General features: G+C 41.1%; 1 protein-coding gene and 1 non-coding gene across 4 annotated transcripts in view; both read right to left on the bottom strand.

Annotated features, from left to right (window-relative positions):
- utrn (utrophin) overlaps window positions 1-24,334 on the bottom strand; it is a 181,466-nt gene extending 157,132 nt beyond the window's left edge. For 2 of the 3 annotated variants that reach the window (XM_040125316.1, XM_040125318.1), the window contains exons 1-7: window positions 23,939-24,334; window positions 21,856-22,020; window positions 5,962-6,023; window positions 4,691-4,783; window positions 3,221-3,298; window positions 1,543-1,635; window positions 535-707 (exon numbers count right to left, since the gene is read on the bottom strand). In XM_040125316.1, the coding sequence (XP_039981250.1) occupies window positions 535-707; window positions 1,543-1,635; window positions 3,221-3,298; window positions 4,691-4,783; window positions 5,962-6,023; window positions 21,856-21,928 (572 nt within the window). In that variant the 5' untranslated portion in view covers window positions 21,929-22,020; window positions 23,939-24,334. The remainder of the gene's footprint in view (window positions 1-534; window positions 708-1,542; window positions 1,636-3,220; window positions 3,299-4,690; window positions 4,784-5,961; window positions 6,024-21,855; window positions 22,021-23,938) is intronic. The other variant, XM_040125317.1, reaches the window with a different exon arrangement.
- A 2,528-nt stretch (window positions 24,335-26,862) lies between these two features.
- On the bottom strand, window positions 26,863-26,945 carry trnal-uaa. The gene has a single exon. It is a non-coding gene; the product is annotated as a tRNA-Leu (tRNA).
- Window positions 26,946-27,341: the final 396 nt, after the last annotated feature.

The raw sequence follows: 27,341 nt of genomic DNA, 5'->3' as shown, positions 1-27,341 counted from the left end.
CTTTCTTTCACACACAACAGCATACACACACATACCAAGCGTGTGCAAACAGTGACATGGCAGGCGTAAACAGAGCAAGTCGAGCAGTGTACACAGACCCGGCAGGCGGTGACCTGTCAACCTGACCTTCCACCACTTACACAGCCCGGGTATCCTCACAATCTCTCCTGCCCTTTCACACACACTTTAACACACACACACAGAAATATTCCTACACACAAATTCCAGGCCTGGTTTTTTGACTGCATTTGAAGTTCTTGGTCTGTACTCAGTATGATTTACATTCAAAGTCAAAGGGCGTATGTCAAATATGCAACGGTAACCTTAAGCAGAAGATTCATCTCACAGCGGTAATATCACAACATGAGACATAAAGAGTGTACTTTCAAGTATGAGAAATGCAGTCTCCGAAGAAAAAAAAATGCAGTTCAAAAATGCACACACACATGAATGTAGAAAGTTAATCTGATGAAACCTTTTATCGGTTTCATCAGGCCACAGCAGTCAAAATCCCAGTCTATGTTCCGTCCTCACCTGAAGTGGTGGAGGATGCCGTTGAGAGCCAGGCCATCGGCCCAGCTGGTGGTGAAGTTCAGCACATTGACTTCCGGGTATGAGCGGGTGCACTGGCGCACCCAACTCAGTAAGATCTTCTCACTGTTGGTCTGCTGCAGGTTGGACATGATGTCCTTCATGATGTCTTTTACCTACAGGAACATGTGCACACGGAAAAAAGGCACATCAATATGGGTGAATAAACGAGAGTTAAAAACCTGCACACCTCCACATGTTGATTACATTTCTTTACTAGGATTCACACACACTGCAGTTGCTCATAAATGTAACGTTAGTTGCGTTACTCTGGTTCTGTATGGTTTTTGTTGATATGGAAAATGAAAATCATTCTATTGATCCTCTTATTAGCAGGGGGCCATGGCAGATAAAAGCAAGAGCAAAGAGTCAAATTTGTATTACAGCAACACCAGTTTTCTGCACACCTCAAACTGTTTGAAAAATCAGGTATTCTCCTACTTAACTTTTTAAAAGTTAGCTACTTTCTTCATGCGCACTGTGATTGGCACAGATATTCGAAATGTATGAGAAAGGATATGAGAAGATCAGAACCCATCTCCAGTGCTCTGTGGTTATTTAAAAAAATTAAGTGGGTTTTGTTATGATAATGACGAGCATTTCTTGCATGCACAACAACACACGCACATATTAAATTCATTCATTGTGCATACAGTGACAGGAGTGACATCAATGTAAACCAGTAGTAATGAAAGAGTAATGAAAAACTAATAATGAAAGACCTGGCTGTTTCAAAATTCAACAGGTCGAACGCACAAAGCAGTGGATGATAAGCATGTTTACATGCACACACGTGTCCACGCCAATACTGATTTTCCATCATCTGTATTGTTGATCCCTCTGGAACATCAGTGAGTTGGCTGAGCAAACATTAAAGAGTCTTTGTGTGTGTATGTGGAGGATGTAGGTGGAAAGAAGGAACAGCACCTGTGTGTCGGTCTGTGTGCTCACCTGCCAGTGAAGGATAATACTCCAGATGAGGCCTAAAGTCAGCTTGTGGTTCCCATCCACAATATCTGTCCCTCCTATGTTTACCAGATCAACCTGAAAGAGGGGGCAGACAATATAAGACAAACACTTGCTAAAAATACATAATTAATAATATTTATAGTTAACAGTTAAAAGTTATCTAGTTTTTCTTCTATTTCTTTCTTTATGTAGCTGCTCAACCCTGCATTTTTCGGCACACATTGGATTACACCGCCCCCAACTATAGGCTACCTACAAAATTTATCTGCAGGCTCGCCAGACACTAATCATATGAGGTGAGGCCAAGTGTGGTGTGATTACATATAAATATTTTGGAGAGGATCAAGGCACAGAGTGGAACATGAGGTCAAGTGTCTGGTCAAACTATGAAGTGACCTCCCTGGCTACAGCAGAGTTGACCTCAGAGCTGTCTCTACTCCCAATCAGCTTCATCCTACCACACCATAACTTCTCTCTCTTTCTCTTTCTCTCTCTCTCTCTCTGTTTTCCTCTGTGTCTCTGTCTCTCACACACAGAAGCTCACATATACAGTACATAATACTACTGCACCAGTGTGCACGTATCCAAACTCGAATTTTCCCTCAAAAAGCTTTTGAAGCAACAAGAATCATCCAGCAGCACTCCCTTGCACACATTTAACCTCTGGTCATGAGACAGTGCAGAGGGAATACATGATAGTGCAATAACACAAACTCTCTAAATGCAAAGGGGTCATGCACATTGCAGTTGAGATTGGAGAACCTTCAAACATCTTGTGTCCAAAAACATTACTTGTTTTTTTGCATTCTAACCTTGTAAGTAACACATTGTTCAATCGCTGTGGCCAACACCACTGTTTAGATACAGCTTTAGATGTTAAATGTGCACGGGAAAGTTAAGTTTTTCCACAGCTAGAACACGACATCAAAGTCAAGCACATTTCAATGAAAAAATTGGTTTCTATTCTTAGAAAGAGCAAATATTATTATATCTATTATTTAAAATAAACTTCCTTCGTTTTCTCCAGTCAGCAGATGTTAAAAGGCTCATGGGAACTCAGGCCTTCATTGGCAGCTGACAGTTTTTGGCACTTGCAGTAGAGAAACCAGCAGGGGTTGCATGCTAACTCCAGCCTCTGCTACTTCCCATGAGCATGCCCTGCCCCTTATCTCCCACTGTTTAGGTCAAGGCACTAAGACCAACCATTGTACACAGAGAGGAGGAGGAATGAGGGAGAGAAGGAGCGAGGGAGGCGGACAGACAAAGAAAAGTACAGAACACAATGAAGACAAAACTGACTAGTTCAGATAACAGGCCACTGGAGAACATGTAGTCCTGTATAGTTATAGGAAGCGTTACTGGTTTGAATCAAGCCGGTGCCACCTTGGCTGGAAATGTACACATCACTGGTAATGCCAAATGTATTGTGGCCAAAGAATTGCGGGTTTTCAAGAAAACACAACAGCGAATATTTTAACTTTTGATTACAGTTCCCTCTTTCTGACTGTACTACGCTGTACTGTACGGCTAAAATAGGAACCCTGCAGACTCTTTAGCATTAATGGCCCCAGGTTACAAAACCACTGATGTACATGATTTGACTAGAAGCATCCACCAAATGGCAGCTGATGTTGACAATAGCACCAAAACAGGTACTCACATTATTTTGATGCAGGACTTGAAGTACTTTGTTGACGTTGTTGAGAGAGTGCACTCTGGTGGAGCCTCGCTCTTTGGTCTGAAGAAGAGGAAATACAGCAGAAATCAGCTGACTGCCTGTTCAGTGTTCACTAGCCAATAAGCGTACAGGATTATTTGACAGTTCATGGAATCATTTGTTGATTTCAAAAGAATTAGTTTTGGTGTAAACTGGAATCTATGACGTATTCATTTGCAAATATTCACAGTTAGTCCCAGGTCAAACTAGGGAGTAAAATGTACAAAAGGTTTCATTGCTAAACGAAGTAATGGTATGCCATCACACAGCAGGGTGTTTCTCACCATGCATTCATCACAACCATTACCCTATCAGCAGTGTCTACAGGTCAACTTATGGAAAGAATGGCAGGATGAATAGCTGCCAACTGCAAATCCTTTTTAAGTCTTCACATTCTTCAACCACTCATTAGCGCCCAATTATAGAATTAGTATTCTGGTATCAGAGTGTGTGTGAATGTGTGTGTACATGTGCGTGCCTGCATGGATGGCATAGAGACCGTTGGCGCTTAGTACAGCTACAGGTGATAGAAAGCAGATATGCTGTTAAAGAGGTTAAAAAATGTGTGCACATAAGTGCGTTGTCAGTCATTGAAGATAGACATACAAAGGCATGGACGAAAAGTATCAATTCTGCTTATAAATAGGATTTTTAAAATCTATTTCTTTATCAACTCTTTTTGTGATAAAGTGTTTATAGGTTAAACAATACACAAATTATTAATTTAACCACCTAACCACCTTTGGTGAGCAAAACCTATTTGGAGGAAAAACTGAATTGTCTTACTGAAAATAACATACATGCAGAAAATACCAAGATGCAGAAACTGGCAAAAGGTCAAATAATATAAGAACATCTATTCATCTATATTTGATTAAATGTGAAATATAATGTGTTGGCAAATTTTTCTATGTTTCTACTACAGGATGCAAAAACATCTGCTGAGGCCCTTGAATGGCTCTTATGTTTACATTAGACTTAAAGTTGGAGTTTACACAAGGTACGCATGTGCTTGTGCTGGTTTCAGGGGATGCAGCAGTCACCTTTCAGCTACAAAAACACTACACTCCTGTAATTTCATTACATGCACTGCCAGAAAAACTTATAAGCATATTGTTGGTGTCACCACCCGCCCTTAAACTCAATGTTTTGCAAAGGTTGCCCGTGGTGTCCAGCTTGATTAAATGCACTCACAAAGCAAACATGTTTTTTTTTTTTCTGCCGAAGCTCAGGTTCCACATAAAGACAAACTCGGAGACATACCCAGGCCTTCAGCCACTGTTTGCAATGCACACATATCAAATTAGATAAATGAATAGTGCTGAAGCTGAATTTTAAGGTCAGATGACCCCATTCTTAACCATGTTAAAATTCTGTGGCAACAAAAAGTTTATGACCTTTACGCAAACTCACCAGGACAGTGCCAGTGAGACCCTCCAGCAGGTCCAGCAACTTCCTCCCATCCCTCAGGTCAGAGAACATATCTTTGATGGGCGTTTTCCCTGTCTGATTGGAGAAAACAGTTCAACTGGTAGGTTAGGTTTTGTGACTAATTTGTAGTCTGTACAAAGGATGAAAGCTGCAGAGCGTGGCTGCAGCTCAGAAACAAAAATCAAGATGTTGGTGCAGCAAGTAATCAACAAGCAAGCCTATCAACTATCACATGTAGACATGTATAAATCAGTTTAAGTATTAGCAATGAATCAACCATGTAATCAACTCACTGAGAGGAAACTTAGATGTCATAGTGGACTTAGATCCCTTCAAATTCATACATTGTACATTTCTTTTCATAAAAAGGTTCAAAAACCCAATCCAGGCTATTAACACAGAACTTGGTGCACGATACACTTTTAATGGCAATGTTTGGCATGAATCAGAAAGTGTCAAATTTAGAAAAGAAAAGAAAGTTTGGGAGATTGTAACGGCCACTATCACAGGAACAGACTCAGAGAGAAAAGAAGATTGAGAGTGAAACTAGGAGCATTTAAGAGCTTCAGATATTATGTTGGTTTGTCTAAGGAGTGCAAATATTTAAAATAGACCAGTTAGAATAATCAACCAATCATATTTAACACAATTCTCTGAGTGGTTTGTTTGTGAGAATAATGAAATATAAGAACAGGACCCCAGACATAAAGCCATTAGCTCTCTGCCAGACACTGCTGCTGTGTAGAGTAATGGACCGAAACAAGCAGTAAAAGAAAATAATGTGTTGGTCCATTGTTCTAATCATTTGCAATTAGGTTCTGTGCTTTAACAACTTAAGAAGAAATATGGCAATTTTTTGCTAACTGCAGTGTAAGTGCAACAACATTTGTACAATGATAAATAATCATTTCATCAGTTTAGTCTAAGCTTCTGATAGCAGCAAAGCTAGCCTGCTGCGGGCCTGTCAACCTCTTCAAAGGGTTCAAGGACAAAAATCAAAGTATCCAGGGACAGTTTTTCCCCATCAGAGACAGACTAATGATCTCAGGGCTGAAATAACTTGCATGTAGTCGCAATACTTCAGTCCCACTTCAAGAAACTTAATTTCAATATCGGGCAGATTACACTTTTTAGTTTTAAAATCATTCACTCATCTTCTTGAGGTTTCAGAATACAGTTGCAATTTCTACTGTGTTTTAACAAGTGCAGTAAAAGTTTTGCATCAATTTGAACTAGTCAGTATTTTACATTACCTTGGAGAACTGTGCATTTATCCATTTGGTAAACGTTTTCTTCTGTACTGCATCATGCTCATCTGTGGAACAGAAAGAAGATGGGCTTTCAGAAAGTTGAACGGATGTATCAAAAACTGATCATCGGCAGTCGGTACGGTGAGTCTTATGATAACAACAAAGAACATTTCCATTTCCACTTGTTTATGTCAGGAACCAACTGTCCAAAATCACTCTCACACTGAATTGATGGTAAATGGTAATCGTAGCTGGAGGCATCACTGCTTAAAAGCATCATGATCAATGTGGCCGGAACATCAGATAATTACAGCAACAAAAAAAAATGTGGGTAAAGACAGGTATTTGGATCATGTGTACAAAATGTCAAAAGGTGCCTAGTGTTAGAAGTAAAGGTAACACACCACATTGCTATAAAATAGAAACTGCACGCACGTGTGTGCAGACCCTTGTCCATTTATAATTTTCCCCTGGTCTCTAAATCCAATTGTACAAATATTTCACATTCTCTTCCCATCTGACTCCTTTCCTCCCAGCTCCTCCTTTATTCTCTCCAACATGACTCTATAATAAGGCCTCATTGTGTGTCAGGCAGAGGGTCAGCTGCTTTGATGTGCCTGGGCGATGGCTGGCTGCTGTAATGGATCAGGGTAGCTCATACAAAGCCTCGGACTTATCTCGGAGTCCTACTTTCGACTTTGTCCCACATTTAAAAGAATATGGAGGAAAACATTGTATGTCAATTATTATGACTATATTTATACCTTAAGATTAACGTTTTACAAATCATAACTGAAGATTAGATTTAGGGGCACAAACTGTGTGAGCAGAAAACCTAAAGGCCTCTGCAGATGTTCTGTACGGTGTATAAAGATAATTAAATTGAGAAATCTGTACCCGTATACCCACTTGATGATCAGACAATCAATCAGTGAGGGCAAAATTAATCGAGCATTTCCGAACAGCAGACTTTTACGTCTTTTGCAAAGCAAAAGATGTACTGGTTACAGCTTTTCAGATGTGAGCAATACACTTTAACTACTTTTAATGTTTTTTGTGGAGCACCATTAAGTTGCTCTGGTGAGTTAATCGTGATGTGCTACACTACTGCTGTTGATTACAATTTAGTGTGGGTGCACTATGTGTTTTAATGTGAAGGCCATAGTAGTTATGTGTTACAAATACAGTTGGAGCTTTATGTTAGCTTTTCTCATTATTTGACGTTTTATCAACTTAACAAATAAGTGAAAAAAAATGACATTAGACAAAACTTCAGTCAACTTAAATAAAATAGGACAGGCCCTTAGAGACTCTGTAAAGAATTTGTTTTGCACACAGGGATACATAGTCATGTAATAAACAATCAAAATCCTGGTTCATTCAACTCTAGAACAGTCTATAAAGTAATTGCAGACACATAATCACATTACTAAACAAAGTTTAGCTGAAGTATGAAAGACTGCAGGCATATGCACGTGTGTCAGTAAGGGGACACAAAGTTCTGTGAGTAGTTGAAGTTATGTTTAATTTTTTTTTTTTTTTTTCTCATGGCTTTCCTGTAGCCTCCTAAATAACAGGTTCATTAAGTTGTCAGACTTTCAGATTTGTACACCTGAGGGAACGAAGAAAAGAAAAAAAGAAACGCATTCATGTCTGCTTCTTAACAGAATGACTGAAGTCTAAGACTGTAATATAGGGGCGGAGAATTGGTATATAAGTGGTGTATGAGCATTTAACTGCCAGTGTCATTCAACTCGTCGCTGTGTAAAGCACCATGATCTGAACAAAAAGGTCAAAGGTTACAATCACCAGCCCCAGCAGTTGTCGGCTTCTTTGTTTGAGGTGTGTGGTGGGTATGTTGTGTGTATATGTTGTGTGTATATGTTGTGTGTGTGTGTGTGTGTGTGTGTGTGTGTGTGTGTGTGTGTGTGTGTGTGTGTGTGTGTGTGTGTGTGTGTGTGTGTGTGTGTGTGTGTGTGTGTGTGTGTGTGTAGCCACTGGCTGGGTGAGAAGGAGCATAAAAACAAGAATGTACTGCAAGAGGAGGCCAGAGGTGGGGGTGAAAGAGTTGAAGAGGTGAGGGGATGAGATAAATTAATCAAGGGTCTAAGGATAGAGGGTGTTGTATGTTTTACAGACTATAAAGCCCTTTGAGGGAAATTTGTGACTGTGGACTGTACAAATAAAATGGATTGGAATCGAAAGAATTGGAAGATTATAATATATGGCTACTGCAATTTCCATTTAATCTCGATGTTCCATACTTTGGCTAGATGTTTTCATTTCTAGTTTTTCTGTGTCAGTCACAGCAGGAAATCGACAAGAATCATTTCTGCACCTTAGAAATTCTCCAAAAATGCCAGGGGATGCAGAAGTCAGGAGGACTGGGACTGGGGCAACAACTATGAAGAGTTATCTATGTGGAAAAAGACAACTGGAAGGGTGAGATTTTGAGGTGGAGACAAAAGCAGGAGAGACTAGTTGCCTAAACTGGTAACCACTGGCACTGTGTCCTCTTCTCTGTGTCATTGCCTATAAAGCACTTCAAACCGTAACACTGTAAAAGGCCCTCCTGAGAGTATGTTGACCCATTTTTCCACATAAATCTCAGGCAGCCACAATAACACCTTAAGGATTCTTTCTTAAGAGATGAATAGGACAAAGAGGTGATGGCTGAAGGTGGTGATGAATGAAGAATTCTTGTAGAGGGTACAGGAGACAAAGGAGGGGTCATGTTGAAAAATAAAACAGGCAGCATGATTGACAAAAGGGTAGGTGCCATGACAGGGGACCCAGTAACGGACGGCAATTCATCACAGTGGATAACTTACAGGTGGAATGGTTTAACATGTCCTGACAGACAAGGCGCGAGGATGAAAGAAAGACAGGCACACCACAAGACAAAAACAAAAAAAAATTGGTACAAAAAAAAAAAAAAAAAAAACAAGGAGGGAGAGCCAAAAAGATATAGAGAGGTAGCCGGAGGGAGAGAAAAATGCTCGCAAGAACATTTAGAAATCAGCTCAAGATGAGCAAGATCAGGACAGGTAGAGTACAGCTATGCTTTCAACAAAATATCAATTTTCCTTTCATAAAAAAAACGCATGTGGAGGCCTCCTGTCCTTACAGCCTTATCGGCACCCTCTGCAGGGCCTCCGAAGCCCCTTAGAAGAGGGTCCCTGTGGGCTCAGGTCTCCTGTGCTCTCCACCATACCACCTTAACAGGACAATACACCTGATTCATACATGCTGCTTCCCCTCAATCTGTCTGCTGCCTCTACTCACCACAGCACAGGAATGTCCTACTGCTGGACTGATCAAAGGAGCGGCAGGGCTGTACGTGTGCGAGTGCAATTGTGTGTGTGTGTGTGTGTGTGTGTGTGTGTGTGAGTGTGTGTGTGAGCAAGAGAGAAAAAATACCCTCAGCAAGGAGAGTCTGTATATACAACTTTAATACACCATTACATATGTCCACTTATGTCACTTTGCTTATTACTATTTACATCTGCCCATTCAAGTACTTCAGCAATTGTTGTACAGTATGTCATTCATACGTCTTATGCTAACCTTTATGTGACTGTACAAAACACACACACACACACACCTAAATCAAAAGCAGACTCTCAAATCACCTGTGGTCCTGTGTGTTCGTGCTATTCAATAAGGGGGACCTCAAATTCAGCTTCACCTGAGTGTTAAAGCTTCTAGCTGATGAAATTAAAGGGTGCAGGATGTCACAAACAAAATGAATTTAGTACCCAGCACCTGTAAATAAAGGTCTTACAGTCTAATTAGTTATGCTGGGACCATGAAATACCCATCATATGAATCAACATTCATTTTAAATCTAGAGATTTTTTGAGATTTTTATGCACAAATGCACATATCCTGTGAGCTGGAATTCCACAGTGAGACTAACCATTTAGCTGAAGAGTGTCTTGTGTCAGGTATGCAAGAAAAAAAGAGAAATACACAAATGTTTTCCCACAGCTCAACAGTGTGTCAGTCACTCTAATCTTGTGATCCTTTGATTTAAAGAGTACACGGCTACAGATAACAGACTTCACAGGATGCAATTCCTGGGTGCAGAAGTCTGTCAACATGCCATCTTGGTCTGGGTGTAAATTTATACCAACAAAATGTATCAATAGAGGCACCGGACATATCAAATGGTGGACTCCTCTGGAGATAAATAATCTACTTTCTAGTAATGTTAATTGTTACTGAGGAAATCAGTTAAGCATGGTCTTATTGTATACAGAGAACTCATTAACATATAAATGTTGTTCAAAGCCTCTGCAAACCTTGTGTTTATCCTTGAATAAAAAAAATGTTTTTGCCTGGTCGTATTGAAGGCAACTCTAAACAGTCTAGTAATACTGATAAGCTTTCACTGGAAAACAGTCTTTATGGGTCACTTGGTCATATGATAAAGATATCCTATCAGCCCCGGGGTAGAAATGAACTAAAGGCACCAGCACATTGAGGCAAAAGTCACGGGCACATTTCTTTGCAGAACAAATATTAAACACCTGTCAAATAATTAGTCATCATATTCCACATAACTGAGCCACACTTGCTCACACACATTAGTGTAAGCAGAGGGATGTCACTTTGCACAGAGAATGCAGAGTCATGTACGCTGAATGTGCTGAGAAACAAATGTTTCTCTTCCGCAACAGCCAAACAGGAAGTGGTGATTACATCAGGAAGAGTGATCCCACCGGTATCTTCTCACAGCTCAGTAAACACACACATGCTCTCAATATACTGTATGCACACACATGCATACTCACACCACAGCATCAAGACCACCGTGCTCTGTTTCAAGCGGTGTGCAGGATTCCCTTCCAAACAAAAAGACAAATTATCTTACTTTTCCAATAACTTACATGACAAGAGCCTTTCCATGACCTCAAACATTTATGTTCATAGCTTTCTGTTAATGCAAGAGGCTCAGTCAAAAAGATGAATGAATGCAAATACAGCCAAGACAATTCTCCAAAACTCCAAAAAAAGAAATTCAGATACAAGTTTATTTTTCTAAAATATAACCGTGATCTATCAAATTGCCAGACTGCTCAGATTCCCTTGACCCAGTGTTGACCAACATTACATAACCAAGAGTTAACAGCCCTGAGGAAATTGAGAAAAATGAACTGCAAGCTAACCTCAAAACATGACATAACTCGGAAAGTTAAAAAGAATCACAGAAACACACACGTTCCTCAAGGCAGCCAGCTGTGAACATAGAGCAGACACATAAAATATACAGCCCCAGTCTCCCAGTATATCCCTCCATCTCACAGGTGGAGAGTGCCTGTGACCACCCAGCGGGGGTGGTCAGAGGTGAAAATCAAACAAACCATCAGGGTTTCCATAGCAGCATCACACAGAAACATGAGCCTCAGAGCCTAGACAAATAGAGATATTTACTCTATTTAGTTTAGCCGAACCAAGTTATACTTAACTGGTAAAACTTGCATGTGTGGCCACACACACCATGAACACAGTTAACATGACAACCAAACATTTAGCCCGAGTAACAGCTAAAGTAATTTGAATTACTGAACTACAGTCTGAAAGATGTCAAGGTGGTCAGTCACAGTACCATAAATAAACTAATAAACTAAGAGTGCAAAGTGCATGCTTTTCTCAGGTCATTGGTGACCAAAGCACTAAGGCAAGCTCTTGGCTTGGCAATGAAACAACTCTCAAGAGGAGGCTGTGCTCATAAAAAAACCTTCCCAGGGTGAACTTCACCTTGAGGGCTGTCCGGAAGGAGGCTCAGCTGTTGGCTGTCTTGTCTTTCAGTACAGCACCAACCACAGCCTATTGGAGGGCAGTAATCCTTACACACACACACACACACACACACACACACACACACACACACACACACACACACACACACACACACACACACACACACACACACACAGCCCTACAACAACCAAACTGATAGGTTTTCAAGTCAACCATTGCACATCACTCAACTTACCTGCCCTCTGACAAACTTTCTCCTTTATTTGCATATGTACACAAAAAAGTGCACATACAACTCAGTCCTTTTCATCGAGTTGGTGGAGATGTGCATTATTTTGACACTGTAGGTTGAGAGGAATGCATAGAATTCCTATAATTGCCCATGCATTCCTCCCTCCTCCCGCCAGTGGTCACTTGTCTAAGCTTGTCCCACCCAGAACAGCCTTGTTGACACTCTTCCCGTGCCAAGATCTGGGAATTTGTAAGGAAAACACTCCGAACGTCCAGTAAGATTAGCCCATATCCCCACTTAGCGGTTTGGAAAACACCCCTGTGACGTACCTAGGCGCGTTCATTGGTGAAATTAGGGGTGAGCAAGAATAGTGAGGCGAGGTGTACTGGTATATAGTGAAGTCAGAACGTAATGAAGAACTGTGAGCGGCAAGCCAGTTCTCTTCACAAACTAGAGATAAAACAAGCCAATTGTAAATCACTGTTGCAGCTTGTAAAATGAGTGGGGAAAGAAAAGAGAAACGAAATAAAACTGTAAAGTAAATGTAAGTTGACTCACTTCAACTCCATCTGGGCAATTTCTCACAATCCAATCAAACCACTGTTTGGTGTTACATGTGTTAAAATGCTAATACAGCATTGTCACATTACCATGATGCCATTAACTGAAACATCTCTATCCCATTATTGGATTTTTTTTTACTGAAATAAGGAAACATTTTTGGTTTACTGATATGAAGACAGACAGAGCTTGCATTTTTGTAAGCCTGTCCATAAAAGACAGAAGAATTTTGAACCTATGGGAGGTTTGTTCATTTTTCCATCTAAAAAAACTAAATAGAAATGCCCAAAAACCTTCTTTAAGAATGTATACAAAATCTGAACTTAGCTAAAACATGCAGCATATTTAATGCATTTACCAAAGAACAAGTACTTAAGCTAGCAAAATTACAATCCAATTGAGAAAATAATAACTCGCTTTCATACCAAGCTTACAAACCTTAACACACCTTGATCAGATTGCAGAAGAGCAATAGAAGTACACAGCATTATTCACCAGTATCTGCAGTCTGAGTCTTCTGCACCTTAATGCACCAACTGTGGCACAACTAGCTGTCACCAAGCCATGTGTCAAACACCTGTCAAAGTTCCTACCTCTTAGTTTGAGCCGATGCTCGGCCATCTTTTACTATAGGCCGTCACAATCTTGAACCAAAGAAGCAGCAAAAGCAAAAACGGGAGGAAGAAATAGTCCAAGAATATCAGCACGAAACTGAATTTGGCATTCCTGCCTCCCTCTCTTCCTCTCTCCTCTGCCTCTGTCACTCCTTGACCGGAGAGGGAGGAAAAGATCAGAAGAATGCCACAGCAGAAACAGAGGGGAGGGAAAGGGGGACACCGCCATGGAAAGGGAAACAGATTGGGGGCAGAGCAGAACAGGACAGGGCAAGCCAGGGGTGGAGAGTCGTAATGCATCGTGCGATAGGGGATGAACACAGATAAACGCTGTTCAGCACCATCCTTGCGTGCAACAGGACAGAATGCAAATGCCGAGACAAAGAAGAGCATATCAAGCATATATCAGCGTACTAACAGACACAACACAGGACTATAGTGGAAACGATGTGATGGGGTGAAAGCATTAACTTTCTTATCTGTGTTCGCTAAAAATCTACCCAACTCAAAGTCGGGGACACAACACATGCCCACCTTCATCTGATCTTATCCCCCATATATATTAAATTACACTTGCACCTACAGAGCACTTGGATGAGTTCAATTAAAAACATGTTTAAAATAGCTACAGTGATTTGATTGTCAAAATAAAAAAAGATTAAATTAGCAAAGAAGTTATGTGTGTGTGGCTGTGTGTGTGGGCGTGTGTGTGGGCGTGTGTGTGTGTGTGTGAGTGTGTGTGTGTGTGTGTGTGTGTATGTGTGTGAATAGACACACACACTAAAATCTGAACAGTAGTATCATATGGGACAAAAAGGCCCGCACTCTGAATAAATACTAGAAAAGGCTCCTTAGATGCAAAAAACTGAAACAAAAAGGTAAAACAATAAGGAAAAAATTGTGAAAAAGGACCCTAGTCTTTCAGTCTTATGAGGGAAATATTCCCCTACTGTATATTTCCCTTTTCACATGCATCTACATCCGAACAGCCTCTTCAATTTTTTTTTTTTTTTTTTTAACATTTTTTGTCATTTGGACATTTAGTTTGGTTTTAAAGTACCCTTTAAATAGTAAAACAGTGGCCAGTCAGTTTGTACATTAAATGGATAAACAGCTTTGTTTCTTGTAATGCTTCTTAGAACTCGTTGTTAAACTCCTCCCCCGATGTATTACAGATGTGCTCATCCACTTACCTAAATCATGATTATTTTCATGCCGTCCTTTCCTTCTGAAAAAGTTACGCTTTCTCCATGACATCCACTTACTCAAATTCATGACGGAAAGCAAGTGTTTTTGCAAAAAAAAAAAAAAAGACAAGAAGAGAAACTAAGAAAGAAAAAGAATAAGTCCGGAACAGGAAGACAAGGTGACGGTAGTGGTGGGAGAGTGAGAGAGACAAAGAGAAAATAGAAAGAGGAAGTAGAGGTGTTAGAGCATTTATCAAGTAAGCTGGCTGTGTTTATTTGGGGTGCTGGGCTGACTTGTCTGATGTGACATGTGACATCACAGACATGATCACACACACACACACACACACACACACACACACACACACACACACACGCACGCACACGCACGCACGCACGCACACACACGCACACACACACGCACGCACGCACGCAGGCACACACGCATGCACACACACAACAGGAGGGTGAGAAAAGTGAGTGACAAGAGCAGGGACTGTTCAGATCATCAATTAAAAGTTAAGTGAAAGGTGAGAAAGAGGTATGCGTGTCCATGCGTGTGCATGCGCGTGTCGTCATATGCATTGCTGCAACTGACAGCTGATTCTCCCCTGAAAACACAAAGTACTGACAGGAAGGAGAGTTTTCATTCTCCCAAACTGCAGAAAGTGACAGCAGATAAACATGACCCACAGTGACCTAAACATTAACACAAAATGCTGACACGCTGGGCTACAACAGCCACTTCCTTTGCTAATGTTTACATGAAAGTGAAACCAATGACAATCCAAAAAAAAAAAGATTTGTATCGCAGGACAAGAGTCAAAACTGTAACGTAGCTCCTGACATTTAATGCAGGTCGTTGAGCCAGGGCAGTGGAACAGGGTAAGGGCCTGAGTCCATTTGTTCATTGACATATTTAGTCAATGAGGATCAACTGGGCAAACAACTCTAGTCCCACAGAGAGGGTGAAATAGAGAGATGGGAGCGAGAGTAGAGGGAAAGGGGGGGGACATAAAGAGAAAGTTCATTTTCCTGTGTTTTGTTTTCTCTCTTCCTTTGCTTCACAAAGAGGAAGTAGAGGAGGAATACCAGCCCGGTCCACCCGTGACCAACTTCCAGAGTCTGACTGAATTAAAATCCACTTCCTTCCATGGAGAGTTGCGGCAGCTGCTCTGGTCACAACTCAGAGGAATGAACTGGGTTGGGTGAGGCTGGCCTTGGCAGTGACTGAAGAAGTCAGAGATAAAAAGGGACTTTCCACTGGCCTACATCAGTCATGAACCCAGAGACAGGCGTCCCCCTTTGTCAATTCGTCTTCGCACACCACCCCAAGAGCATCCATCATCGCGCTGCTTGAATGAAGCCGTGCAAGTGCGTGTACACTGGCATAAAAATCTCTCTCGCGCTCTCTCTCGCTCTCTCTCTCTCACACTTTGTTTGCTTATGGTAACTCTTCAAATCCAAATCCCATGTCTGACTAATGGTTGGAAGAAATAAGTGAACTCTTTTTTTCATTTCTCACCACAAACATTGGCTGGGTTTACATGACATTCAGAAGCCGTCTGTTTACTGGATGTTTGGTATTTGAACTGGAGTAATTAGTGAGACAATCACCTTTAAAAATAGGTATGATTTTCTTTCTGTTGACCTATGAATTAAGAAACTACTTTATAGGCTACTCAGCCCTATGAAAATAAAATTAGCTATGGCTTGGGTCCTGAATGGAAAGACTCTGGCTGTGTATCCTCGTGTGACTGACAACCAAAGATTCATATCCCACGAGCCCAAGAAACCACATAAGATCTAGTCTTCATATTAACTCAATCACTTAAAATGAAGGTCAGCACATGCCTGTGCCTTCTATGAGGCCTCACTATTAACATGCATTCGCCACTGACAAAACAAAAAAAAAATCAAATTCCCTAAGGGAAACTGCCACTGTGCTGTCACTCTTTGAAGTTCAATGTGCTGCAGGAGTTTGGGATGAAATAGTGTAATAGGGTAATTTCTGTTGTGCCCTCTTTTCTTTAGCCTCCCTTTCCTGATAGTCGACTTTGATTTCAGTTTGTGATCCTCACAAGTCACAAAACAGCAAGAGTCACACACCATCAAATTTCAACAAGCTGGGCTGACTTGTCTGATGTGACATGTGACATCACAGACATGATCTCACACACACGCGCACACACACACACACACACACACACACACACGCACACACACAAATGAATTCATACAGAGCATGAGTCAGTGGTCCAACATCCAGGCGGAAGAAATGGAAAGTGCACTTCTCCCACAATGCCACAGGCCTCCACCCACAAACTTGAAAAAGTAGATTCCAATGTCTAGATCTTCAAAATCTCTTTGTAGATGTACATAACATGGAACCACAATATCCTCAGTTCACGTCTGACGTGGAACCTTTTGGGACATCAGTTCCCGTCTTTCTCCTTCTCTGTCCTCTCTCTATCTCTACCAATCACTCTAGGGAAAAGTTGAATAATATTCCCTCGAGGTTGTGATGGATCGGATCAGTTACAGATGAAACCCCTAACTGTAGAGTTTTTGGCATCAATACCACTTTTAACACAGTGTCAAAAAGCTTTAAAATGTTTGCACTAGTTTTAGCACCATAAGTAATAGAACAAGTAGCACAAACCTGTTAACAACCAAAGTGGGAGAAAGTGGGTATTTCAATATAGAGGGATTCAATCCATTAAGTTAAAAGTGAAACACCAGTGTAGCTTCAAAGGGTTAATCTAAACTCTCTCTGGGCCTCAGCCTGTTTTTTTGTTTTATTAAATCCTGTCATGCGAGGGGTCAGAAGGTAGATTGGGCAACATGGCTTTGTAGCCCTAATGAGCTACGAAAAGGGGGCAGAGAGGGGGATTTAAACTGGAAGGGGTTGCTTTGGCAAAGGGAGATTCACAGAAAGAGGAGGCTGGTTTGTATGTGTTTAACAACCACACGCCCATTCAAGACTGATCATTTTCTGCCATTTCCAACCTCCTCTAGAAGAGTTTAAGTGTCATATGGGCTGGGTGGAGTGTCTGTATGCTACTTCATGCACATACACATTCACATCTATTCGGATCAAAGAGGCAGAGTCCCAAAACCAACCGCACCCAGGGGAGATGTTTTGGCCAGTGCTTCCATTCCCAGGTTTCCAGCCAGGATTTTGCAGAGCTAGTTTCCTCCCACTTCCCAGGCAACCAGATTCAGCTACTAGCAAAGAGACTAACAAACACACACTTGTGTCTATAAATTGCTGTGAAGACACATCCAGCTGCATTCCCCGTGGACACATCCCATCCTTAAAGTCAGAACGCTCTCATGAGAACTCTCACTGAACGCAGACCCATTGAGCAAAGTGAAGCTAAAACACCAGAGGCAAAGAAAAAAAAAAAAAACTAATTCAGGTCATGACATCTCAGAATGAAGGGGCGGCCACAGTGAAAGCTTCTTTGTTTTGAATTGTGTTCAGTGCTACCCACACATGCAGATGCACACCCATTATTACGTATTTGCATAACAGCATGCCACTGTACTCACTGAGAAAACATTTCTATGCCTCTCTAAGGTGGTGGATATCACTCCAGATAGCCTTAACATTTCATCCAATTATTTTTGAACGTGTAATCTGACCTCTTTCCACACATACACACGCACAGCAGCTGAAATATTTCCAAGTACTCGGTCCACCCTGCTGCAAGAGGCCAAGTCTAGAATTAAGGATCTACAACATGTAGCTGAGTTAGTATGGTCACAAATCTCACCGACCACACCCTCTGTTTGGTGACGATCACATTCCTGTTCTCTTATTAGATAAAACAATATTTCTTTCATTGTGCTGCATGTCATTCCCAAAGATAGGAGAAAAGAACGACAGAGAAAAACAAGACCAGGTCAGGTAACAAGAGCTGTATAAGTGTGATTTTGAGAAGGCTCTTCCACAGCCGAGCTCTCAAGTGACAAATAAACAGAGAGGAAAAAGGTCAGATGAGTGTCCATTATTGTATAATGGCTGTTAAACAACAGCCTGTAACCCAGTGGATGATATTTGACCTTTCACATTTGTCTGCACTCTGGAATGGACAGGGGGAGGGGAAGTGCACAGACTGGATAGGTAGCTATGGCTTCAGGGGTTATAGGATAATCCAACCAGAACTTTGTCAAATACTGTTTGTAAGCACTCCTTAACATCTGTTTCAGCCACTTTAGAACTGCCATGCCATTTAGCAAACAACACACATCTGGTTTCCCAGCCGAGCTCAGCTTATTTTAGGGCTGCAGATAATGATTATTTTTGATTGTAGATGATTTCTTTTGATTTACTGTTTAATCTTCTAGTCTATTAAATGTGAGACAATTGTGCTCATCACAATTTCCACAGCTCAAGATGACATCTTCAACTTGCTTGTTTTGTCTGACCACAAGTCCAAAACCCAAAGATATTCAAATTACAATCACTCAAAACAAAAAGAAAAAGCATCAAATACTCACAGCTGAGAAGAGGGAACCAGTTCATTTTTTCAATGAATGACTGGCACAATTATCTATAATCATATTTTTTGTTGATTCACTTTCTGTGTTACAATAACTGTTTCAAAACTAGTCAACTTAGTATATCTTTTCAGTGGCTTCAATGACTTTTTCAGTAGCATCTGCTTAACTCTCAAAACACTTAAATGTCACATCCCACCAACCTGATATTCCACCAAGGAAAATCAATAGCCAAGAATTATTTGACCCAGATTGTGGACAAGTAAATGTTGGCCTTATGTGTTAATGCTTAAACCCATCAATCATTAAAGCAGGCACATGATTGTTATAAAGTTCCTACCTAAGTAATCTTTCTCCAGATGCACTACTTTTGCCATCTCCACACGGTTCTACCCTGCACCCTCTGTCCTCTGTCCTTTACTCAACATTTTTCCTCTCCCTCCCTGGTACATTGTGGGGACTTGCATAACAACATGACACGCTGGAAAACATGAGCCAACCCCCACGCCCCTCAAGAGGGGTAAGTGTGCACATGTCTGTGAATGGAGCAAACTGTCTAGGATGCTGACCTCCATCGTAGGAGGCAGGTCGACAGCACACATACACACTCCTGCCTCAACAGACAATACAGCGATGATCTCAGTCTTTAGTTTAGAAATGAAATGCAAACTAGCTGAAATAACGCTGAAGCTTCAAAATAGCTGAATGTGCTCACTCTCTCCGCAAGACCAGGACAGCTAGCGATAACTTCCTGTCAATCAGTAATGATGATACAAAAAGAGAGGGCACATTGTTTGAGTACACACTCACCTGTTGTGAATAAATTCTTCAACCATCCAAACACACCGCCGTGGTAGCCAGTGTGGAGATCACTTGTACAAATGCGCTAATGCTTTTCTCACAAGGCTTGTCTCAGCTGTGAAAACATCCTTCCACCTGCCTACCACACACTCTCACACACACACACTCACACACACTCTCACACACACACACACACACACACACACTCTCACACACACACACTCACACACACACACCTGCTTGTTAATGACCTCTCCCTGCCCATGTTTCAGACCCATGCAGGCTAAAAATTTCAGATATATATCATTGTGGTGTAAGCAGGTGTTTCCCCTGATTTAACCTGTTTTCATGGAGTTCACACATTGTCTTAATTATAAAATAGAACACCTAAGTTCAGCCATATTTCCATAAGTCCACTAAATACACAAATACCAAAAAAATCAGTCCACAAAGTGTAGCTCAGAAACAGTTGGACCACAGCCTGCAAGTTACCTCTACACAAATGTGCTCTGCTGTGTTTCGTGGATTGTGATGGTGGGCAGCTAAGCTACGTGCTAAATTTTTCCCCTCTTTGCCATAAAAGAAAACATTACTTTTAGGGTTGCTAGGGAAACCTGAATCTTTGTAAGAAAAGCATTGTGGTCTGGAGAAGACAAGCGTTGTAAATTACAAACTCCATCGGCACGGTGGAATTCCTGGCACAGAATCTGCCAGTGCTCTGAGGCTGGGCGGGTGGGGAAAGCTGGCACATGGACTGGACAGGATGAATAAATCTACACTTTTCTTTGTATTATTTTCTGCTGCACTTGACAGTTTACGATAGACAGAGAGAGAGAAAGCAAGGATGGGGAGTAGACAGGGGGACTGGGCGACAGTGTCAGGCAGGTTTAGAACCAAGGACATCACAAGCGCACAGGCCACCACTTTTTGATGCCAACATAAGTTTCTATATGGTGAACTCATACTGCACATTACAGTCAACACTATCACACCAATGAAGGTTACAAGAGTTGCATACCAATGACTTATACCTGCAGTTTCCATAAGAGCCATATGACTTAGCTCAATCTTTGCTAAAGCATGACCTCATCACATGCTCAATTTGTTAGGTCTAATATACTAAGTTTGGCACCTATGAATATACTTCCATATGTTTGTTTGCTTCCCTCTTTGTTTTGCCACTGTATGTAAGTAGTGTCTTGTAAACCCATATGTGCTGGCCACCACTTTTGTATATGACACCTGAATTTAAGTACTCATTCAGTAATTCACTATGAAAATCATCATTATCGTCAATATCATAAACCTACCACATTATCTACTAAACTCAGTTTACAAAGATTTTTAAGTGCGTTAAAGTTTACCAACCTTTCCACCCTGATATAAAAGTATTCATATATTCATTTGATGAATACAAAGTGTAAAATACACCTTTGTCAGTACCAGACTAAAGTCCTGCAAGTTAAGAAAGTGAGTGCTTGAAAGCATAAAACACTAAATCACTTACACCAACACAATTTTTTTGGCAAATGTACAGCACACAAACAATGTCAATTAAAGTTCAATCCTGTTCCAAAAGCTATTCAATGAATTTGATCTTTGAGCAGAAATGGACACACAATATCAGGTACATATTCTACATACTGTGCTGACCTTAAATGTCTAAAGTCTGCTCAACTAAAGCCCTCCTCCTGCTAGAACAACAACTTGTTTGTGTGTGTGTGTGTGTGTGTCTGTCTCTCTCGCTGAGGGTGGCATCCACAAAAGATTTACCTATGGAATGGAATGATCCACAGATAAAGGGATCACAGGGTGTGGCTTTCTAAACCCCTGCCTGCATTCTTGTCTTCCCTTTTCTCTGCTGCCATTGGTCTCCTTTCCTGTTACTTTCTCTTTCTCCAGGGAAACATCGTATAGTCAACCATCTCCTGTTCTCTTCATGCCTTTGTTGCTGGCTTTGCCTCTGTCCCTTTTCCCCTTGCCTCCATGGGAACTGAGGGCAACTATGCACAACAGGATTTTTGCTTGTGTCAGTGTTTCCTTTCAGGGACTGCTCTCATGCACATACTACAAACAGTTCTCTCTATGCTGAAGACCCCTCAAGAATTTGACAACACCTGGATTTACAGGGAGCACAGACCTCCACAGTCTGCATGCCATATGGTGCATTAAACAAGTAAAGATCCAAGACAGCATTTCCAACAATGCCCTGAATTATCAAAAAACATACCAGATCTCCATTTGATGATGTCGTTGAACTCTTCATTGGTTCCTCCCTCTGCGATGTCTCCGTGTGATGCCATGGCTGCCAATTAATCCAATGCTAGATTAGTTGAAATTGTGTGATACGGTGTCAGGCCTCTTGACACACAGTGTAACAGCCCTCTTTCTGTACCTGTAAGTAAGAAGAAATCTTAAAATCAAATTCAATCAATTCCATAGTTGCTCAGCACTTAATGAAATGATAGAAACTTCAGTTCTTCTATTAGCTCTTTTCTGCTTTAATTTGACGTGACGCGCTGCTAACTTATCTCAAAAGGAGGCCTGGAAAGCGGAGGTGTCACATGCATTGGAGCTACACACACAAAACATTCACACATGGTCGCCTAACACACAGGAAGACCCGGCACTTCATGAGGAACACCTCAGGTCATTAAAGCACCAACAGCTGTTTGAGACTTACACCTTGACGTCCACTCAGCACTGTTGAGGATAGAAACAAGCGGGTTTCACACCACGGCCTTAGGCTGACAATTTGGGCATCGATTTATGCGCAAAACGACTCCTGTAATAGTAACTGATGCTGTAATAACTGGCATTTATGCTGCAGACAGTTGTAAACCTCGGGAACATAGTAGTCAATAATCACAGAGTTTGAAACACCCACAAAGCAAGGTAGTAAAGGGGAAATTTATCCCTGGCCAGCCAACACAGACATTTGTTTTTGTGTGCTTTTTTTTTTATACTTATGTTGGTCCCCAATAACCATCTACACCCTAGAAATCTAAATGCTCCCTTCCAATGTTTAATTCTTTTGCACTTCATGCTGAATTGCAAAGTTTTCCTGACACATTAGCAGTAAGATTTCAGTAAAAACACATTAACTGCTTCTAACTATATGGAGCAGATTTTCATTTAGTGACACTGAACTGATTGATTTCTTATAAAGGGGTGCGAGTGATGAGAGTTTCTTTTATGGACTTAATGAATGAAACATTGTATTACACAGAACTTTTAATTTGTTGTCCTGTGCTAAAATTTGCAAAATGGCATTGCTGTCCCTATCTGTTGATTTCCAGGTTCACACAGGATGCTGTCATGTGTTCTCAATTTTCAGTTAGCTCCAAAAATGAAACGCCATCTGTCAAAAATCTCCAGCGGTTCAATTTGACCAAGTGAATGGGTCACTTGGTGCAGCAGCCTCACAGGTTATTTTTATGAGCGTTATTGCAGCTTTTGAAAACCTGCTTTTTACTGTAACTGTAATGCATGTGGTTCCTTTTTTTTTTTTTTTTTTTTTTTTTTTTAAAAACCCAACCATGTTCACTCCCAAAAATAGCTCGGTCTTACCATGAAAGGACATTATGTGAAGTTTTATCAAGCGGTGCTTGGTGAGTTTACAGTTCTGGAGGGATGATGCAGGATCCGAAAATAACAACTGTAAACTTCAGGCAAGCCCACATCGATCTTGCTGGTGTCTTTACAATTTCGGTTCCTCTCACCGGGCGAGGACTAGTCCTGAACGACCGAGGCAAAACAACTGGAGTTTAATCTGAACCCTTTAAAGCTGCACATTTCGACAGGCACAAGCGTAGTAAAGTACTTAGCTAGTTTGGTTGATTGGGGCGATACCAGAGTTTCAATGGTTTTTTAGCCCAGTAAATTTAAAGCAGTTTTTTGTTGTGTTAATCTGACGAGATTACCGCCCTTCATGCAAAGGAAAAAAACACAGTGATACTGCTACTAAACACATATAGAGACTTTCAAAAAGTGGATCTATGGTGGCCTTGTGGAAGTTAATGTTTTATCTCTTCACTATGACTGCAGTATTAAGAGCTTGCCTAACTTTTCATTGAGCAATGTGGACGGTCGCTGTGTACACCAGCAGCTACGTGCAGCAGCTCAGGTTAAGTAAGAATAATGACCGTTTGGTACCTTAGTCCAATGTTTTAGGTTTTGACGCCCGATTTACGCCCGACGCCCGACTTCAAAAACTTCACAAAAAAAAGGTACCATCGTGTCCGTTGATACAATGACGGTTAACATTAGCTTACGGGTCCGAGGCGTTTCGGGGACCCAAGTCACACACTCACCTCTGCTGTCACCAAGGAGTCGGGAGACGTGTTCCCCTCGCAACAAGTCCGAAACGTGTAGAGTATGGATAGACGAATGAAGCCAGGAAACTTAAAAAGTACATCAATCCAATTCATTTAAGGCATTTTCTACGAGCTACTGGGCACTCGTTTTTTTTAACTAACTAGCTGACTAAAGACAGGCGTCCTCAAGCGCATCCAGTCTCCACAATTTGCCAAAACAAAAAAAAAAGGGGCTTTAAGAGACGCCTTTTTGCCACGCAAAGCAAAGCACAACTACCTTAGTCTGGAAAGCACACGGCAGGCTGTCTCTTGGAAACAGAGAGATGGTTATTACATATCACGGGCCAACACCGCAGCACTGTGGACTCATGCCCCACAACTTTGTTCCTGTTGCTTGCCTGACTCTTTCTCCCTGTTGCCAGCGCCAGCGTTAAGCTGGGCAGAGTTAGCCAAACGCAGCGGAAATGCTTCAGCATGTCCTTCAAAGTAAAAGCCTCCAAAGATCGCTGCCAAGTCAAACCAGCTGGCGATAGCGGTCGCGTCCGTTGTCTTTTTCCGCTAAATGCGCAAATCTGGAATAATTTATCGGTATCGTATCGTAACGTAATGAAAGGATTTCATTAAGGCTTGGGGCATTAACAGAAACCCAACCAGCCCATTGAACACATTTATTAAATTTTAAATGCAAATTAAATTTAAATTAATTTGGCATGAACTGTGGGTGACATACCGAGGGTAATGTTGATATTTGTTACTGAGTCCCAATATTGTCTCGGTATAGGGATTATTTATAATTATTATTATTGTTATTATTATTATTATTATTATTATATTTATTTCATGAACGTCGTATCAGTCAAATTTATTTTTAAGGTTTTGACCGGAGCGTCAGCGCTCACTCCGGGTGACTTGACACTGGACTTGAGCTTTTCCCTCTGGCTGTAAAACTTTTTCTGACTCGGAGATGGAAACATGGCGCGGTGGCCGTCACGTGACGTAACTCCAACAAAACCAGTGATTCCCACTGGAAAAAAAAAAAAAAAAACTCAATTGTGGAATAGTAACTGCCGTGTTTCTTAGGACGAGGATTTTCCAAACTTTTACACGTAAACGCACCATAAATAGACTATTTACAAAAAGCCATGTGTTTTATTGTGTCATATGTATAATGTTTTAATCACCAGAATGATGAAAACTATTGACTGTGGAGAGTAGCAAAGCCACAGTTTAAAAAAGCTCAACATCGAATGGCTTTTTCAAGTAAAAGTACAGCAAACTGAAGATGAAGCATCAATAATGTACACTATCAAAACTTATGTACTCCTTATGCGGATTTATTATTTGATTATTATTACTGATGCATTAACATGTAAGCAGCATTCAAAGCGAATGTCAGTAACACACATTTTGGAAAATGTCTTGCTATGATTTTCCTCTTTCATTTCCATTACTTTAGAAATACTGTATTCAACATATAAAACATTTCTTTCAATAATAATAAACTTTATTTATATAGCATATTTCATAAATGTTCAATATTTAAAAATAAGGGAAGTAAAATGACAAAATAACAAAAATAACACTAACAATATAAATAACCCTCGTAATAACAACAGCAATTATCATTACGATAAACCCTTCCACCATCTTTTGTCTCAGGTTTCATTTTATTATACTGTTTGACATGTTGGCCTGAAAAGCAACAACCTTTCCAGTACCTGTGGTACTGAATAATAGATGAAGGCCCACTGGAAAGTGTTTGAGGCTTTGGGAATGCAGATGCTGATCTTCCATTCTGGGCCCTCACTCTTCCCCCTCCCTCTTCTCCGTTGTCAGGGCGCTTTTGTGGACGCTTCCTCACACGGCTCCAAGCAGCAGCTCAATTTCACAAATAAGTGCCCTCGTAGGCCTCAAACACCTATCAGGTGACGCTATATTTGTTTGGTGGTTGTTACAGAGGGAGGAACCAGACAGGTGGGAACTCATACCCGTAAATTCTCTGACATATTTACAAAGATGAATATGTACAATTGAGGAAATCTTACATATTCAAGTCATCTGTCTTTTTCGCATTTTTGTCACAAAACTGCTGAAAGTTTCAAAAGGCTCCTTTTCCATCTACACTTCCTACATCTATGCAACTTCAGCACAGCAATCTTCTGAATCCTACTTTAGAAGAGCCCCAGCTATTTTCTGAGAAGCTTGCCCTGTGCCAGATGCAGATGACTGGGTATCCATGAGTCCAAGGCATCGCCCTTGCGCTGAAATTATAGGGATGAGCGTGTGCGGGCCTCTAGTGGGCCAGTGCTGGACCCCAGCCCAGAGACTGCAAGAAGGCCTTAGGGTGCCCTCTTCTGTCCCAAAGGTGCAACTACTCGTAAAAGATCGACCACATTTACAACAGGACTTCACTAGACAAGTGCAAAACAACAGATATTCATTCATTTATAAATTTTCCCCACAGTTAGCCTCGTCGAAATTATTTATCGCATCATCACATCGGCACATCCACCAAATATGCCAAAGGTATGGGTATTCTGACTGCATGAGCCGGCAGGAGGTGTGCTTGTACTGTAGAAAAACCTTTGAACAACGTATTTTTGTGAAAAACAGAGAACTGTTACAAGGTAGGGCAGTTTAGAGAGTTCTTAGATGTCGATCAGAGCAGAAATACAACACCTACTATCACAATGGACGAAGTGAATTTAACATTCATTTTTATGCTTTTGTCCCGTTAAGGCGATTTATGCAGGCTCATGGTGCATTCCCTCTCCGACCTACAGTCTGCATTGTGGCGGATTAGATGGATATGGGGGTATGCATCTGATGCTTGATATCACGACTTTTTTATCGTACTGCTTTTTGTTTGTCTGCGAGACCTTCGTGCAGCTGAGAGAGACACACACACCACCAAAATACTTTACCAGGAGTGGGGTTCGAACCCACGCGGACATATGTCCATTGGATCTTAAGTCCAACGCCTTAACCACTCGGCCATCCTGGTTTACACACCACATCCCGCCACAATTCCCTTTCAAAAAATAAACACCCAGCAAATATTGCTAGCTATATTTTGCATTTAATTTTCAAATGACTACTGCGCTAGCTACATGGACGTAACCGTTATACTAGTCCCGTATTAACAGTGCTTCCTGAGTAGAACTATGATGCTAGCGCAGTGTTAGCAGCTAGCAGCTAATTTGAGTAGCACCGAAACGAAACTTGCTAATGATACAGCTTTTCAACAGACTGCCGCCGTAACATAGGCTTTGCTTGTGACACACAATGTCATACCCAAAGCAAAAATGCCAGCTTGTTGGATTGCGAGAACCCCTGCTGTATCTATCGTCACTATATCCCTACCTAAGTAGAGCCAGCTAATAACGTTAGCAGATGCTAA

The sequence above is a fragment of the Xiphias gladius genome, chromosome 4, assembly GCF_016859285.1.
Source record: "Xiphias gladius isolate SHS-SW01 ecotype Sanya breed wild chromosome 4, ASM1685928v1, whole genome shotgun sequence".
In the NCBI taxonomy this organism is placed as follows: domain Eukaryota; kingdom Metazoa; phylum Chordata; class Actinopteri; order Istiophoriformes; family Xiphiidae; genus Xiphias; species Xiphias gladius.
The sequence above is the reverse complement of the archived record's forward strand: the minus strand, read 5'-3'. Positions and strand labels throughout refer to the sequence as shown.